This window comes from Diadema antillarum, unplaced genomic scaffold (assembly GCF_040938485.1).
Source record: "Diadema antillarum isolate AM-2024a unplaced genomic scaffold, OU_Dant_1.0 scf00000010, whole genome shotgun sequence".
Taxonomy (NCBI): domain Eukaryota; kingdom Metazoa; phylum Echinodermata; class Echinoidea; order Diadematoida; family Diadematidae; genus Diadema; species Diadema antillarum.
In genome coordinates this window covers 1,761,051-1,780,061 of record NW_027270899.1, presented here as the reverse complement: position 1 = coordinate 1,780,061, position 19,011 = coordinate 1,761,051, and the positions used below count along the sequence as shown (strand labels likewise).

Here is a 19,011-nt window from a genome sequence, read left to right as displayed (position 1 = left end):
CAACATAATATACAAATAGAAAGTCATATTACACGATAAAGAATGTGATTTTAGGTGCATACCGCTGGTTGCCAGGGGAGGAAAAGGCAAACTTAATCACCAAGGCTCAAGGACTTCCTCCCCAACCAGCGTATGCACCCAGAATCAGCTATATGTTAGTGCATTATGAATGTCTATGTCAATAGTCATCATTATAAGGTGAACTTTTCCATAAATACAGAAGATTAATTGGACTAACTTGTTCTTTTGTCATGAAGTTACACCTTCTAAACTAGGAAATGTGGTCTGTGCAAGTTTTTCATTAAACAAGTATTTTGTAAGGGAAGGTTACATACTGGTACATATCTTACCCTTTGAACTTAAACTTAATGCAATGAACATAAATCAAGAAGCACTTACCATATGCTTTCATAGGCAGCGTATCCAAGTCATTGCTAAAAAAAGAATGCAAAACAATTATAGAATTACACGTACAGTTGGATTAATTCATTCGGGAATATATTGTGCTTAAAGCATGAAAGTAAAGACACATATCTTGTTATTTTATGAAGTGACTCATCACATTTTTAACTATTTAAAACTATCAAACTATCAAACATGAACTGACTTTTCTTTTCATAATTTGTGTCATGACTTGTTGTGGCATGCACGGTAAACGCAAGACATCTCACAGATGATCTCTTTCAGAGTATGGGCACTGCATTGTTTTTGTTTTTTATTTTGTTGAGGGGGAGGGGGTGGGGAATCATACCAGTATCATGTAATAAATACTAGCTACCTACCTGGTAGTCTGTAAACTCATTGATTCTACACATGCCAACCTGTGTGTTCAACTTACTTTTAATCTCACTTCTATCTGACATGATGCAAGTGCTCACTTGATACAATGTCAGGGCCACACTGTTTGCTGTAGGTTCTTTTCTTTCTCCTTACAAGATATTCTTGTTATTTTGTAAATGATCTGCACAATACATATCAATCCTCTCAAACTTACTCTCCGTAGATATCCTCAAAGAACTTCATACGTCTGTAGAATTTTGATAGTTTGACTGCAAAGATGATGCTTGGAATGAGAAGAATGACGCACCCACCAAGCATGAACCATAGAGTATTCTGGACAACAGATATGAAGAGTAAGACAGAAAATTATGAGGTTATCTATTCACCGTAACATACAACATGCTTTGGGTAACATGAGGTGAGAGCTTGATGTTCACCTGAGCTTTGAGCCGTTATTAATTGAAGTGCCATGAATACCTCTAACTCTAAAGCGGCTATAGATATACAAACTAGCAACGATAAAACTTCACCTATAGAAGCAGGCCCGTAACTAGGGGGGGGGGGGGGGTTGCAGGGGGTTCAAACGAACCCCCCCCCCCCCCTAGCGAGCAGGGTCCGCTTGAACACACACACAAAAAAGTGAAAACTTCTTCCCAAAGCTCCAAATACGACAGAAGGATGACACGATATAAACGAACATGTTCAAAAAATGCTTACACTGATTTGTAAATTTTAGCAAGCTTTTGGATTCAATTGTCGCATGATCTGTTATTTAATATACAGGGCATGACACCATATAACAGTGTGCCAGCATTGTATGACTTACGAGTACTTATACAACGAACTATGAGATAAGTGCAATGTGTCCTACACAGAAATATACAAATTTCGGCTCACTCGCTCGTACTAATTTAGAGTATTTTTTCAAGTCCTCAGTTTGTAGGTATAAATCGTTATCTATAAGGCCATCACCATATCTCGATTACAATTGTAAAATTTAATAACCAAAAAATGACAAGAATTCAATGTTTTGTAAGCTGAAATAAAAAAAATTTTCGGCTCGCTCGCTTCACTCGCTCGTCAAAATTGATCAAAATTGATTACATTTGAATCACCCTCAAAAGACCCCTATATAGGAACATGTTTAGAAAATGCTCACACTGATTTGTAAGTTTTAGCAAGCTTTTGGATTCAATATCACATGATCTGTTATTTTATATACAGGGCAAACCACCATATAACGGTGTGCCAGCATTGTATGATTTACAAGTACAACAAACTATGAGATAAGTGCAATGTTTCCTACACAGAAATATGCAAATTTCGGCTCACTCGCTCGTACTAATCTAGAGTATTTTTTCAAGTCCTCGGTCTGTTGTTGGTATAAATCATTTAAGGCCGTCACTCTATCTTGATTAGAATTGTAAGATTTAATAACCAATAAATGACAAGAATTCAATGTTTTGTAAGCTGATATACAAAAATTTTCGGCTTGCTCGCTGCGCTCGCTCGCCAAAATTTATCAAAATTTATTACATTTAAATCACCCTCAAAAGACCCCTATATACGAACATGTTCAGAAAATGCTAACACTGATTTGTAAGTTTTTGCAAGCTTTTGGATTCAATTGTTGCATGATCTGTTATAATTCTATATACAGGGCAAGCCACCATATAACAGTGTGCCAGCATTGTATGATTTACAAGTACAACGAACTATGAGATAAGTGCAATGTTTCCTACACAGAAATATACAAATTTTGGCTCACTTGCTCATACCAATTTAGAGTATTTTTTCAAGTCCTCAGTTTGTTGGTATAAATCGTTTAAGGCCGTAACTATAATTATCTTGATTAGAATTGTAAGATTTAATAACCAAAAAATGACAAGAATTCCATGTTTTGTAAGTTGAAATGCAAAAATTTTTGGCTCGCTCGCTGCGCTCGCCGCTCGCCAAAATTTATCAAAATTGATTACATTTAAATTACCCTTAAAAGACCCCTTTTAAGTGCTTGAAAAAGCATATCATGTGGACTTTTTTAAGTCCCTACCGGGATGGGGTTGGGGTTGAACACTTTTTCAGAGATTAGGGGAGCAATTTTCGCGCTTGCCCTGGGCGCCGTTTTCCCTAGATATGCATAGGTATAAGAACAATTCGGTATATAGGCACGAAGATGATCAGAGACTTTTCTTCACGGCTGATACATGTGTCAAACTGAACTATTAAAGGTGAAGAATTGATCGTTTTTACGATTGAAAATATACCCCTCCCAGAGTGAGACCCTATCCCGCTTGGTTGCTTTAATAACTCCCACAGAAAGGTCCATTATTTCCAATTTTGAACCCCCCCCATAAAAATCCTAGTTACGGGCCTGATAAGTATGGAAAGCGGAAAGGATAACTTGATTTGATCACCTAAACAGTTTGATCGCTGCTACTTTTGATTTGATCACCGTCAGTTTTCATTTGAACACCGTCACTTTTTATGTGATGGCTCTCCATAGTACCAGCCATCAAATGGTTTCTGGCAGCGGTCAAATCAGTTCTGGCCCAGGGTTCTTGCCAGGAATTTCTTCATGCTTGTCGGCACTCATTAGCGCTGTTCTGGGGGTGGGTACGGGAGGGGGTTTCCCCCTCCCGCGTGAAGCGCGGAAGCCTCGCTAATGCTCAACACAACACAGATAAATCGCCGCTAAAAATGCCACTAAATGCGGCATTTTCACGGAGATGTAATAAGCGTTGTGAGGGGCATATTCTCACAGAAATAATGCAGAAACTCCATACCTTTTGTTGGTAGCAGTTCCTAAACAATAAATGAAAGAGAAGTAGGTACCGATGGTGAAGGTTCCGATTTCTTTTAGGCCTTTCCTGTTGCACTGTTGCAATGTAATTAGCCATCTCTGCATCGCAACAACGCACGCCGTGCACTAACTATTACACACACGTAGTAGTGTTTTTGCTTTCTCACCGCCTGCTCGACCACGTGGTAGGCCTACTGCATGCAGATGCGCGAGAAGCAAGAACTTTTGGGACATCGTTGCACTTTCCTTTCTGGGTATACTGCGGTAGTTTGGCCGTGACATCAAAGAGATATCATACAAAAATGTACCTCCCTGATTACACGAGTGATGGTCATTATTCCGAAGGTTTGTTTAATCATAAAGTGAAACGATTCATTACTGAGTATTTCGAAGGTTTGTTAATTGAAAACAACAACAACACCAAAGGTTGGTACTACAGATGAATGTTCAAACTAAACAGAACTGATTTCGTTCGGAGATTAACAAACATTTTTTTTCTTTACTATTTTCCGATCAACGAACCTTCAGAAAAGAATCTAGTATTATCTATCATCATTATTGTTTCGGAATAACAAACCTTCAGAGTAAGAAAACTGTAACCGTTTTGGGGCTGTTGTTGTATTCCGAAATTATACTGGCAGAACGTTCGAAATAACAAAACTGATTTCGTTTGGATATAAACGAACATCTCTTCTTATCATTTTTTGATTAACGATCATTCAGAATTAAGAATGTAGTGTATCATTTTATCATTATTCTTTCGGAGTAACGAACCCTCAGAGTACGAAAACTGTAACCGTTTTGGGGCCGTCGTTTCATTCCGAAATTACACTGGCTGAACGTTCGAAATAACAAAAACTGAATTTGTTTAGAAATAAATGAACATTTCTTCTTTATCGTTTTCCGATTAACGATCATTCAGAATTGAGAATCTATAGTATTTTATCAATATTATTCTTTTGGATTAACGAACCTTCAGAGTAAAAGAATACTTCAACCGTTTTGGGGCCGTTGTTTTATTCTGAAATTTCACTGGCAGAACGTTCGAAATGACACACTGATTTCGTTTTGAAGTTTACAGACATTTTTCTTTATTTAGTTTTCGGTTAACGAACCTTCAGTATAAAGAATCTAGTATCATTTTATCATTATCATTTCTGTCGGAGTAACAAACCCCTAGAGTAAGAAAACTGTAAATGTTTTGTGCCGTCAGAGTATGAAAACTGTAACCGTTTTGGGGCCGTCGTTTTATTCCGAAATTATACTTGCGAAAGTTCGAAATGAAACTGACTTTGATTGGAAATAAATGGACGTGTCTTCTTTATCGTTTTCCGATTAACGATCGTTCAGAATTAAGAATCTATAGTATTTTATCGTCATTATTCTTTCGGATCAACGTACCTTCAGAGTAAAAGAAAACTGTGACCGTTTTGGGCCGTCTTTTTATTCCGAAATTATACTGGCAGAAAGTTCGAAATAACAAAACTGATTTCGTTGTGAAATTAACAAACATTTTCTCTTAATCATTTTTGGATTAAAGAACCTTCAGAATAAAGAATCTAGATTTATTTTATCATTATAATTTCTGTCAGAGTAATGAACCCTCAGAGTAAGAAAACTGTAACTGTTTATGGGGCAGTCGTTTTATTCCGAAATTTCACTGGCAGAACGTTTGAAATGACACACTGATTTTGTTTTGAAATTTACAGACATTTTTCTTTATTTTTTTTGGTTAACGATTCTTCAAAATAAAGAATCTAATATTATTTTATCATTATTATTTCTGTCGGAGTAACGATCCCTCAGAGTAAGAAAAGTGTAACTGTTTTATTCTGAAATTTCACTGTTTTGTGCCATCGTTTTATAATAATAGTGAGACTCTTATAAAGCGCACATTTCTACCTAAAAAAGATACTCATTACTTATTCCGAAATTTCACTGGCAGAATGTTCGAAATGACAACTGATTTCGTTTTGAAAGTTAAGGACGTTTTTTTCTTTACTATTTTTTGGTTAACAAATCTTCAGAATATAGAATCTAGTACTATTTCATTACTATTTTTTCTGTCGGAGTAACGAACCCTCAGAGTAAGAAAAGTGTAACTGTTTTATTCTGAAATTTCACTGGCAGAACGTTCGAAATAACAAAACTGATTTCGTTTGGAAATTAACGGACATTGTTTCTTTATTATTTTCCAATTAACGAACCTTCAGAATAATAAGGAATGTACGAGTATTATTCAATCATTATTTCGGAACAAACCCTCAGAGTAACACCGTTTTGGGGCCATCACTTTATTTCGAAATTTCACTGGCTAACCAAACTGCCTTGTGTGAATGTGAAAAACATTGTTACCTGTCACTAAATCAAGAACTGATCTGGAAAGAGAACAAATCATGTGTTAACGAAAATCAAAACTGCATCACAAATATGCCTTCGCAGCATTGCTAAAGAGAATAGCATTTTGCTCTCTCCTGTAATAAAAAACAAGAAGAAGAAAATGCTCATAAAATGTCAAAATCATATCTTTTACATTATGTGAACAACCAAACATTCTTTACTGTAAACTTAAAAAAAAATATTTTTAATAGATAAAGAATGTTTGGTTGTTCACATCAAAACGTGGACCTCTGCGTGCGGTATCCATTATTAATTTGCCGGGGGAAAAGCGTAGCTCTTTGAAGCAAGAGCATGAAAAAAAAAAATGAAAAAGCACACACAAAAAACCCCACCAAACTTCCCTAATTAACATTAATATAATACATTAATACGTTGTGTTCATGAATCCCAAACAGATCCATTTTCACACATATGCAGTGATTGGGACAGAGAAGGGATGGAAGTACGAAATGGAAAGGAGAGCACACTTCATATCGGTGATGGAGAACAAATATTTCAATAATGAACTAAAAAAAAAAAAAGAAAAAAAAAGAAAAGGGGGAAGAGAGAGGGCGCTGAACTCCGCCCATCTATGGATCATTATACCTAAATTAAACTATCTATTCCTTATACATTATCAAAATTTCCGAGAAAATTGAGTTCAAGTCCATTCATAACTTTTTTTAATTATCTAGCCAGAAAAAAAAAAACAAGGCAAGTGCCATAATGTGTCTCGCCCATTCATGTACAAGAAATTGTACGCGAATGGGATATAACAGATTAAAAAAAAGAGATATAACAGATAAAAAGAGATACAAAAGAGTAAAAATTTATGGCAAAAAAGAAACGTGCCATAAAACTTAACATTGAGCCCTTAAAGTTCGTTGACCCCTGCCTGTGACCTTTGACCTTGTGGTGACCATCCACTCCCCAAGAGATATCTACCATCCAAGTTTGGTAACAAATGGACCTATGGATCAAACATTGGGCCCTAAAAGTTTGTTGACCCCTGCCTGTGACCTTTGACCTTGTGGTGACCATCCTCTCCCCAAGGGACATCTACCACCCAAGTTTGGTAACAAACGGACCTATGGATCAAAAGTTATGACCCATAATAGAAATGCGCCATAAAACTTACATATTTGTAACATTGGGCCCTAAAGTTCATTGATCCACCTGCCTGTGAGCTTTGACCTTGAGGTGACCTTCATACATGGTTAAATGTGAAACTTTGTATGACCCCTCTTCCCTCGAAGTTTGATTGCACTTGAAGCCCAGAGTAAAGAGTTATTGAAGTTTTTGTAGCGTTACGGACAGACGACGGACGGACGGACGGACGGACGGACGACGGACGGACAGACGGACGGACGGACGGACAGACGCCGCAGGTGATCCCTTAGTCTCCCCGCACCTCCGGTGGGCTCGACAAAAACTATAACTTGGTGATATCAACTAATGTTGGTGTAGAGAAAAACAAAGACAGCTTGCTCAAAAAATGCTTCCTTTTTTCAGTTTATTTTCTCCCCTGTCATTCCTATCGTTCTCCTCCCATGCACGGACGATGAACAAAACAAAATGTTACCACGCTGCAATAAAAAAGAAAAGAAAGAAACACGTGCTCGAAGCAAATTATCTACACTTTTTCAAGTTGAACAAATCAATGTTCGTAATGAAGAATAACAAAAAAACACGACCACAGGCAGTGGGGAAACTTGATATCATGGCTTGTGGAAATTTCCACGAAAGCCAGATGTCAGATAAAGGAATGCCGCGCGTACTCCCACCTTACTTCAGTGGTCGTAAACAGCGTGTAAATAGCATGTAAACCAGCTTGGAATGGCGATGAATGATAAGTCATTTATTTTCTGCCCATGCAGGCCCCCTAACCCTGTTAACAAACCAAGCCAGAAGCACGTGGAGCATTAGGTACGTTGAACTTGAAAGACCATCATGACAGAATTACTAATTTGGGCCAGGAGAAGGAAAATGGAATATTCAGAAACGACGTTTACGAATCCATGGAAAATGAAAAGGCTCAAATGGAACGCATGGCCTTTTAGATATAAAAAATAAATAATCTGCTGAATCTACCAAAAAAAATAAACAATTTGCATTTGCTATACTCCATCGCACATTTGTTTGTTTTTTGTTTTGTTTTATACACATTTTATGAAAGATGTAGGTAATTTTCTCTCTGCGGCAATGCTTTGAACACATCTTATTTTGTATCATTGCCGATGGCAAGCTACCTAAGGAATTGATACGAATCCTTTCAAATATACAAAACAAAGTCTAAAAATCCTTGATCCTTGCGGTGAATTCCGGTGGTATTATAAGTCCTGCTCACTACCAAAATTTAATCATCTCTTCCTTGCGCCATTTTACCAACCAACTGTTCCTGAAAATTTCATCCTAATCTGTTCCCAAATTTTGACTTATTTTGCGAATAGAGAGAGTATATAGACAGGCAGACAAACAAACAAACAAACCAAAGCAGCAAAAAAAAAAAAAAACTAGAAATGTCGCTATGGCGACTGGTATGCCTCCGCCATAATGCATGATTCTCCTAATAGGTCTAGATAGTCCATGTGGACAATGTGTGATTACATTTTCACAAAACTGGCAAAATATTGAAATGACAAGTTTGTCAGAAATGTGTTGAATGTTCACCTTCCTTGAACTTGGTTTAATTGGATGAATAGGAGAGCATGTATTTGGGGATTTAAGGACTTTAACTTGACTTTGACCCATTCATACATTTATGCATTGAGTAATTTTCATGGTACCGGTATGGAGAAAAAGTGCAATTTCTGTACTGAATAGTAAATTGTTACCATGTTCATCTGGCCTTAGACCCTAAAATTCATAAGATAATCACTTTCAGGTAGAACATGCATAGATATGCAGTAGGTTTCACGATAAATTGAGCCACTTCCGAGATATGGAGGAAAAAGTTAGTTCAGCACTTTCACTTGATCTTTGACCTTTTGACCTTTGAGGCAATAAAAAAAGAAAAAGAAAAAAAAACTCTCCAGAGAATTTCTATTAGGTTACACATGCATACACCAAGTGTAAAAAAAAAATACTAATCCTGCTGGCATTGCATGAACATGAGGGAAATAGTAAAATTTTGAAGTGTTGCACTTGACCTTTGACCCCTGACCTTTGACCCCATGAACCCTACATTCTCTAGATAATCACTGCCAGTCAGTACATGTATATATACTATGTTCCATGAAGATACCTTGAACAATTTTCCAATTTACAGAGAAAAAAAAGAAGTTTTAATACTTTTACTCTACCTTTTGACCTTTGACCTTTGACCTCATGACCCAAACTTTCACCAGAGAATCTAAATTGGGTAATACATGTATACACTAAGTTTCAAGAAAATATCTTCAGGCATTGCATAGATATGGTGGAAATAGTGAAATTTATGTATTTGACCTTGACCTTTTGACCTTTGACCTTGAGCACGTGCACCCAAAAGTTGATAGGCACAACTTCACCCCCTAATACACATACATGCCAAGTTTCATCAGGATACCTCAACAGCTTTTGATAGTTACCTTGTCCACAAAATTCATTACGGACGGACGGAAAGACGGACGGACGGACGGAAGGACGGACGGACGGACGGAAGGACGGACGGACGGACGGAAGGACGGACGGACGGACGGACAACCCGAAAACATAATGCCTCCGGCACCACTTCGTGGCGGAGGCATAAAAACCTTTGGTGGAGGGGGGCATGCATTTCATATCGTTTTGTTATTGCGTAACCCGACAACAAGCGTGACAACAGGTGAGCACGTGTCAGCCTTCTTCAGCCTCCCTTGGCCTCCGACCCTCTTTTTCCGTCCTCTCTCTCCCTCTCACAATACCGGCATGTATGTACACACAGGCGGCTGTCTGTGGCAAGGTGCAACTTCACACAAATTGCTGTGTGTGTGGATCCCGAATCAGAGCACATGTAAGCGAGCAAGTGTGTGATGTGGAGTGTGCAACTATTAGCTATGTTGAGAGCCGCGATGTTGTGATCAGTGCGGTGACTGTGTGGATAACTTTTTGCGCTTGTTAACTGCTGTTCCTTTCAACTTCTAGCTTCTTTTCTAGCCAGAAAATCAAGAGTAAAAAAGGTGAGAAATTGGTCCGAACTTAGCTTGTCAAGCAAGTTCACGCGTGGTATTACCCTTGTCGGCAAATTTTACCCTTGTTGGCAATTGTTTCTTCAAACCGCACGCTTGTCGGCGCCGACAAGGGTGATATACGCTGGCGAGATCCCTGTGGCCATAGAATTAAAGTTGTCCTTTCGGCGTTCGTAGTGTTCGCGTGAAAAGGACAGCTTTAATTTGATCGGAGCCACTTTTAATTTGATGGTGACCACTTTTCATTTGATGATAAGCACTTTTCATTTGATCGCTGCCACTTTTGATTTGATGGTGGTCATTGTACTTTTCAATTGATCGCAGCCACTTTTGATTTGATGGTGGTCACTTTTGATGTGATCATCACTATTGATTTGATTGACACCTCTTTTTTGATTGTCACTATTCATTTGACCGTCGCTTTTGATGTGGTTGTCGCTATCCATTTGGTGGTCACTTTAAATTTCATTGTCAGTTTTCATTTGGCAGTCACTTTTGATGTGGTCGTCACTATTCATTCGCTTGTCACTTTTTCATTGTCACTTTTCATTTGACTTTCACTTTTGAATCGACTGTCATTTTTGTTTGATCATCACTTTTGAATCGATCATCACTTTTCATTTGCTGGTCACTTTTCATTTGATGGTCGCTTTTCATTCAGTTGCCACTTTTCATTTGGTGGCCCAGGGATGCATGGGGAACTTTCTGTATGCATGCGATCCACAATGCTAGTGTAAGACCCAAAATTGTGTCGTTCTCCCCACTCACTTCCCTCTGTAAACGTCCTTGCAGTGCATTATGACGCATTATGCACTGGTTTATTTGGAAAGTGGTCAGTCCCCACTGACCCATTCCACCCACCTCTATGTGTCCCTTTGTTTTAGACTTCTGCCTAAACACTTGACCAGCACATTCCATTGTGCTGATGACCACTACAACAGAGTAGTGACTCCATTCATAAAATCTCATGATCATGGTCTAAGAACTTTCCCCTTCCCAAATTTGGATTGCCCTTCTTAGAAATATCCAGCATAAGCATTAGTAAATAATTATCTCCTCTTTCATTTTATGCAAAGTACTAAAGATAGTATATTCACAAGTTTAAGTATAAATGTTCCTGTAAATCCATGTTCTTGGTTGTTGTACAGCCCAAACTCTGGTGCTGCCAGTCCTCTTGCCACCCGGCAGAGGGATATCAGCCATACACTCCAGCCCCAATTGGGAGCACAACAGGGAGTGCCAAGTGTTATATATCAATACTGTATTTCCATCAATGAATGCATTTCTGTATTTCGAATAATAAAAGGCATCCTGGCTGAACTGGACTTCATTCGCATCACTTCACATTATTATCATCGTGAACTGATCCTGATACTATACTTATACTTCAGTAACACTCAGTTTAAAGGTGTTACATCTGGTGACAACTGCATAGTAACATCGCCTACAAAGTACACGTTTTACCAACAACAAACAATTCAAAAAAAGAGTGTTACACTAGATACTTCCACCGGCAGTTTCTCCAAGATTGGTAGGGGATCTAAGTGAGGGCCAAAGGAAAACACGGCAAACAGCGATAGCTCCGAAAGTAATTCTATTCCAAATGAATATTGATGAATTGATGAATTTTATCTTCAGCAACTTCTAGGTTATAAATGGTTCTTGTAGAAGGAAAGTCAAGAGGGAAAAACCTGAGCTCAGCACATCTATCACTTTTCCCTAAAATCGAGACATAAGGTTTACAAAGACAACCTTCTTCCAGCCAATTGGGCTGCTCACTCGAGTTACATAACTTGTCTGTACATGCAGACAAAGGTAACAGAAAAAGGTTCACTTTCACCCAATCATAGAGTGACAAAATTAAATAACTTACATTCGTCTTTGTCTGGCTGACTTTCAATTCACTATTTAAGGGGAATATTTTTGAGCAATCACCATCTCCTCTGGAACTGTTATTATGATCTAATGTTTTATGGAAATGTGGCACTGACCACTGCCACTAAATCTGACATCAATATAGTATTAGTGGCCCTTATGGCAGCTGCCTCCGCCCCTTGGGTGATCATTCAAGCCCTCTGTAATGTCAGGGATGATTTTGTCAATATTCCCGGTTAAGATGGGAGAACTGAGAACTAAGCCCTTAAAGGGGAAATTCCAGTGCAGTTGAAAGTTAGTCTAAACATGGTCTGAACAAGGAGTTCAAGTTTTCCTAGCACAAAGATATTAGACCCAGGGGTCTTGCGCTCACCTGAGTATCGCAAGTTCACCTTCCATGCATTCTGGCAGATTCTTGCCTGAGAACATTGGAAACTTGTGGTGGGGTAGCTTTGAGAGCTGGGGGCATGGTGTCCATTTGCATATATATACCATCACACTGGTAAAAATACCTGCAAGGTACACTGTACTTTATAGAATGTTGGACTATGCAGTTAAAAAAAAAACTAGAAATGTCGCTATGGCGACTGATGCCTCCGCCATAATGCATGATTCTCCCAATAGGCGTATAGTACAATGTCTTCACAACGTGTGATCCATGACAGTTTCACATAACTGGCAAAATATTGAAATGACATGTTTGTCAGAAATGTCTTGAACTGGGTTTGCTTAATTTTCTAAGAGTGCAGGTACACATATTTGGGGAATTTTGGGGAAGTTTATGCATTGAGTAATTTCCAAGGTATGAAGAAAGAGTGTGATGATAGTACAAAATAGACTTCTTCTTTTTTTTTTTTTTTTTTTTTTTTTGGGGGGGGGGGGCATTGAAACCTGGCCTTTGACCCTTAACCTTTGACCTTCTGGCTGGAAATTTCATGGAGAATCTCCATTAGGTAATGCATGTATTAAGTTTTGAAACTAATAATGCAAGCATTGCATATACTAGCATATGAGGGAAATAGTAAAATTTTGAGGAGTTGACCTTGACCTTTGACCCCTGACTATTGACCCATGACCCTAAATTCCCCAGATAATCCCTGCCAGACAGTACATGCGTATGTACCAAGTTCCACGAAGATAAATTGAACCATTTGCGAGAAAAGTGATATTGCAACATTTTCACCTAACCTTTGACCTTTGACCTTTGACCTTATGACATGAAACTCTCTCTGGAGAATCTTTACGCAGTAGTACATGTCCACACTAAGTTTCAATAAAATACCTTCGGGCATTGCATAGATATGGGGGAAATTGCAACATTTGTAGCATTTGACCTTGACTTTTTGACCTTTGACCTCTTGCCAATGTCACTAAAATCTACTCAACTAATTGTCCCATCATACATCATCCTTGGACCAAGTTTGGTGAAAGCTGCTTCATCCAGTTTTGTGTTATCACATAAACAGATAAATCTTAGGATTTGACCTTGACCTTTGACCTTTAACCTTTACCCTATTTCACCCAAAATCTAATCAAATAATTGCCCTATCATATTTTATACTTGGACCAAGTTTGGTAAAATTCCAGTAAATATTACTCAAGTTATCGCGTAAACGAAAGCGGACGGACGTACGTACGGACAACCCGAAAACATAATGCCTCCGGCACCACTTCGTGGCGGAGGCATAAAAAAAGACTTAAAGCCCGATCACTTTTGATTCTAGAGAACAATATCATTGAATATTCCTTAATTTTGGAGGTGTGTTTGCTCCCCCCCCCCCCCTGATTTTTTTTTTTTTTGGGGGGGGGGGGGGCATTGCAATGAACAAACTTGGAACTACAGTCATTAATGAACAGACACAAAGTAACTTTGCTTTATCAAGTTTGGTTCTACAGGGTGTCTAAAATAAAACTATACACTTTTGAAATGGCTGCCGAATAAGAAATATATGATTCTCGGGGGAAAAGGTTTATATGCATGGATAGCTTATGGACTCAACTTTCATATGACACCAAAAAGTCTACAAATAATTCATGCTTGAATGAGCACTGCTCACTTTTGTAAAGGGTATGAAAATTAGGCTGCGCAGGAATTAGCCTTTTAAATTTGCGACAGGTGAGTCCGTTGGAGCTTGCAAAACTGAAGTTGATATGATAAATGTATGATCAATTGCGATCAGTTTGGGTTTGCTGAGTGAATCTTATGGTTTATTAAACCAAATTTTTATGCAAGAGAAAAACCGCCCTGGGTATTAAGTAAATCCATGAGATGTTCAATGTGGGGTGGAGGTTTTGTACCATCACCTCATCCTGACTCAAATGAACACACCACTGAGTCTACCAGGGAAATTTGCAATGCCACAATAAAATAAATGCAACTGCGATTTACTTATGCATAAAAGTTTGGCTTGATAATCCATAAAATTCACTCAGCAAACCCAAACTGATCGCAATTCTCGCTATCGCCAATGACCTAAAAAGTACCCGGATGTGGCTTTTTCGTCAAGATTTAGGGCACTTCATAGCAAGGGCACTTCCGGCGCGGCCGGGGGCATAATTTGCACAGCCCAAGCGTGCGCGTACGTGTACCTTACCTATAGCACCGTGCCGACCACGGACACTAGTACAGTACATGTATATAGGCAGCTGTACCGCCCGCCCGAGCCATGCTAGCGAGTGGCCAGGCCTGTCATACTCGTACACTGTACAGCCCCCGCATGCATTGCCCTAGGCCGGCCAGCCTATGCATTAGCATGCACCACTGCACGCATAAGCTAACACACCGGTACAACGTACTGCTTGATCATGCGATCGATGTGCACATCACATCTCTGCATACGCTGAAAATATGCTGGAAAGTATTCACCCACCTGGATATATCTTGGGCCTAATGGAATGCCCATCTTTTAAAAAAAATTTATCCTCTGTCGAAACGTTGCGAACACAACCGGGAACGAACCGTGATCTCGAACTTATCCTGTCTCCGAAAGCAACTTCTTCCAAGTAAGTAAGTACGTAGGCACTACTAGGCCTACTGCCACTACTAGTAAGTCGCGTGCGCACGTACTGCGCTGTGGAGTCACCCGCAAACTTCACCCACGCGTCCACGTCAAGTCTCGCATGCCAGTATGGGTCCTATTTCTGTAGATTTTTTTTCATTTATTGTCGTGCGAATGACACATGGCAGCTACGCAGCAACAACCAATAGTCGTATAAACAGCAATTTCTTAAGAATTGAGAAATTTCAAATCATATTAAAGCTGTAATTCAAGTCAAGAAAACCGGAAGTACACATAGAATACAGTCGGTTGTGTGTGTAAATAGCATTAGTCACGTATCACGCGCGTACGAACGGAAGTGACTTTGCTACCGGACTGTCCCATAATGCACCGTAAATGACGCTTAAATCAACATCCGGGTACTTTTTAGGTCACTGGCGATAGAGAGAATTGATCATAAATTTATGATATCAACTTCAGTCTTGTAAGCTCCAACAGACTCACCTGTCGCAAATTTAGAAGGCTAATTCCTGCACAGCCTAATTTTCGTACCCTTTACAAAAGTGAGCAGTGCTCATTCAAACATGCATTATTTCTAGACTTTTTGGTGTCATATGAAAGTTGAGTCCATAAGCTATCCATACATATAAACCTTTTCAACCAGAATCATATATTTCTTATTCGGCAGCCATTTCAAAAGTGTATAGTTTTATTTGAGACACCCTGTAGAGAAGAATTGTAAATATTCCCTAATGTTGGGGGGGGGGGGGAGATTAGGTTCGGTTAAAAATGGCAGAGGTAAAAATGGCAGAGGTAAAAATGGCAGGGGTAAAAATGGGAGAGGTAAAAATGGCAGGGGTAAAAATGGCAGAGGTAAAAATGGCAGAGGTAAAAATGGCAGAGATAAAAATGGCAGAGGTAAAAATGGCAGAGGAAAAAATGGCAGAGGTAAAAATGGCAGAGGTAAATATGGCAGAGGTAAAAATGGCAGAGGTAAAAATGGCAGAGGTAAAAATGGCAGAGGTAATTATGTCAGAGGTAAAAATGTCAAGAGTTAATGTCAGAAGTAATGAGAGCGATTTCGTCAGAGGTAAACGTATGTAGTAAGAGGTTCTGAATAATAACCTAGCCAGAGCAAACTGTATCTATCGAATTATCGAATCCAAACTGCAGATTTGAAGAATATTTATGGAATTACGTTTTTTTTTTTAAATAGATCACTCTCATTATTCTGAGTTTGGTTCAAGTGTAATAGTGTAATCTGTCTTTTCAGAGGAATATTAAACCAGCTAAGAGCCTAGTAGGCCTATGGCAAATTATCATTATTATTACTATTATTCATCATTATAAGGGAATTTCCAACAATGCTGCAAACCCCTTAAACAGCATAATCCTACGTTGTTTCGCCCAATGAAGTTATCACACACGTACACACACACACACACACACACACACACAGGAACCTACTTTTGGTATAAACATAATACGCAGGTGCTACATACTCTCACATACACACTCTCACACAAACGAATTCCGCTCACGTCCAGGCTAGTATATTTTTTAACTGTTTAGTGTAAAGAAGTGAAGGAGACATAGTCGAAGCAAACCGCTAATTTTTCACCTGTTCTATGTTATTTTCTCACATTCAGGGGACCGTTTCATGAAACTTTTTGTCAGTGATTTACACTGACAACTGTTAAAAGCTACTGAAATCCTTGCGTCTGATTGGCTGATAGCAAATTTGTCGGTGAAAACCTCCAACGAACTCGTTGATGAAATGCCCCCCTGGTTTCGTAGGAGCCTATTTATCTCACAAGGCCTGATCACGACATAATGTAGAAGCATTAACATACAAAACGCAAAAAACAAACTACAGCAGATGTAACGGCAGACATAAGCAAACTCTTGCAAAATATTTTATCACATTGTTCAAGTATCACATGGTGCAAAAACAAATATCTCGAAGTTTAATGAACACTTCGTGGTCACTTTACAAACTTATGCCTATTAAAACTGGAGACGAACATTAGCAATAGACTGTTCTAGTGAGAGTAAAAACCGATAGTTTGCCATGGGATTTCTTTCAATTATTGTTGAACGAATCCACAGGCGAAAAAAAAAAAAGTAAATGTTTGATGCCTTTCAAACTTAGCAGTTGCTCCAAAGTCAGATTCCATTATGATTAATGTAGTAAATTTATCAACATGATGTGTTGGTGAAGATTGGTAGATTCAGCTTCCGAAAATGACGTTGTTCCCTCGTTATACAACAACAGTAAGAAAACTTCACTAAAAAGTAAAATGAATCTTTCAGCTGAAATTACAAAAGGGGTGTAACAAAAATATACAGGCTCAAAATTCGTTAATATTTTTTAGCAAAAATATGGATATACCCTGGTGTCAAACGAAGATTTTACTATTCTGATCGTTAAAAACATTTCATTACATTCACAAACGTATATTTTTTTTTTTTCAGGAGGGGGGGAGGGGGTAGTTAAGTAGTATGTAGCACACGAGTGTAAGAATATTTGGGGCTCGTGGTTGACTTCCAGATTATGATTTATAATGAATGCATTCAAAAACTGTTTACAGTGACTACACAGATTGCACCATGTCAGTTTAAAGGTGAGAACTAATGCTACTCGTTTTCATGGGAAGTCGCTAAATTTGGCAGAGTATGTACTATACATTATATAGGGCCATTTACACTTGCTTCGAAAGACTACAATGCTACGAAAACTGTGGCACTTTGATGATTAGACGCAAATAGATAAACGACAATATTACGGTGAGCTTACACTATACAGGGTGGCCCCCAAAATTTGAACAGCAGGTTTTTAGGACTTTGCTGGGATAAAATGCGATAGTATTTTTAATAGCTTGTTGGGTGGAGCATCCATTCTTCAGTGAAATAACATCAGAATCAATTTGGTGGAGAAGTCTTTATTTTATTAGCAGTTCAGTTTGAATAGTCATTTCCGGGGTTTGCTCGTGTAGCAAATTCAGAGCTCTGTCCTGCATTGATATATGAGATCGATTATAACACTTCTGCTGCATGAGAAGTAATGATGGAAAATGAATTAAAGCTATTTTTTCATTATTGATTAAAATAAGGCTCCTTAAATATATACAAATGACAAATTCCTCACAAAAAGGATATCCTTTGATACACGTGGGTCACAGAAAATAACATAAAATAACCATGTAAGAAAACCTGTTTGCAGGCAGTTCGCTGTCACTATGTTAGTCTAAACTTAGAGACGTTGGCGGCTGGGTGGGAGGTTTGGTCCTTTCCATTAAAACGCAGATGTTATCCGTGAAAAAAAAAAAAAATGCAGGAAAGTGTAGGGGAGACCGGGAAGAAATGGGACATTTTTGCATCATCATAAGAGATTCCTGGTAACTTTTAAAATATTTTGTCAAACTAGGTCATAATCATAATTATGTAGTATAGGTTCTGAAATTTATAGTAGAGTACTTAGTGATACCCCTATATATATATAAACATTTTCATGTAATTAATGATTTGTTTAACCCTAATTTTGGGGGAAATGGGACATCAAGCGGGGAGAAATGAGACAACCTGGAGAGAAATTGGATAACCATCATGACCAAAGTAGGATTTACATGTGCTGTGGGGAGAAATGTAACACTGCCCTACTAAATTTCTCCCAGTGGTAACAGAAACAGTAAAAGATCCCTGCAAATTTTTCATACCTGCATGTCTGTTATCAAGCAATTTTATTCTCAGAAGTTTGCACACTTATCAAAATATCTATAGGACCTACCAGATCTATAGTAAGTTTGATATTTTACTGACAAGATACCTGTAGAGCTGTATAGTGGTTAATATGTCCATTTTCAGGTGTACCGAGGCTCATCGTTTCACTGATATAATTGGATTGTTGACTGGCCGAGCATTTTTCAAATTACATGAGTGTCCCATATTTCTCCCCGGTCTCCCCCGTGCTTCATTTCAGGAGAAGGCACGAAAAGCGCGTATTGCGAGAAAAGTGTCAGAAACATGAAGA

General features: G+C 38.5%; 1 protein-coding gene across 1 annotated transcript in view; it reads right to left on the bottom strand.

Annotated features, from left to right (window-relative positions):
- Positions 1–274: 274 nt before the first annotated feature.
- LOC139720018 (prominin-1-A-like) overlaps positions 275–19,011 on the bottom strand; it is a 322,225-nt gene continuing 303,488 nt past the window's right edge. Inside the window, exons 23-24 of the mRNA XM_071631397.1 lie at positions 995–1,113; positions 275–434 (exon numbers count right to left, since the gene is read on the bottom strand). Of these exons, the coding sequence (XP_071487498.1) occupies positions 347–434; positions 995–1,113 (207 nt within the window). The 3' untranslated portion in view covers positions 275–346. The remainder of the gene's footprint in view (positions 435–994; positions 1,114–19,011) is intronic.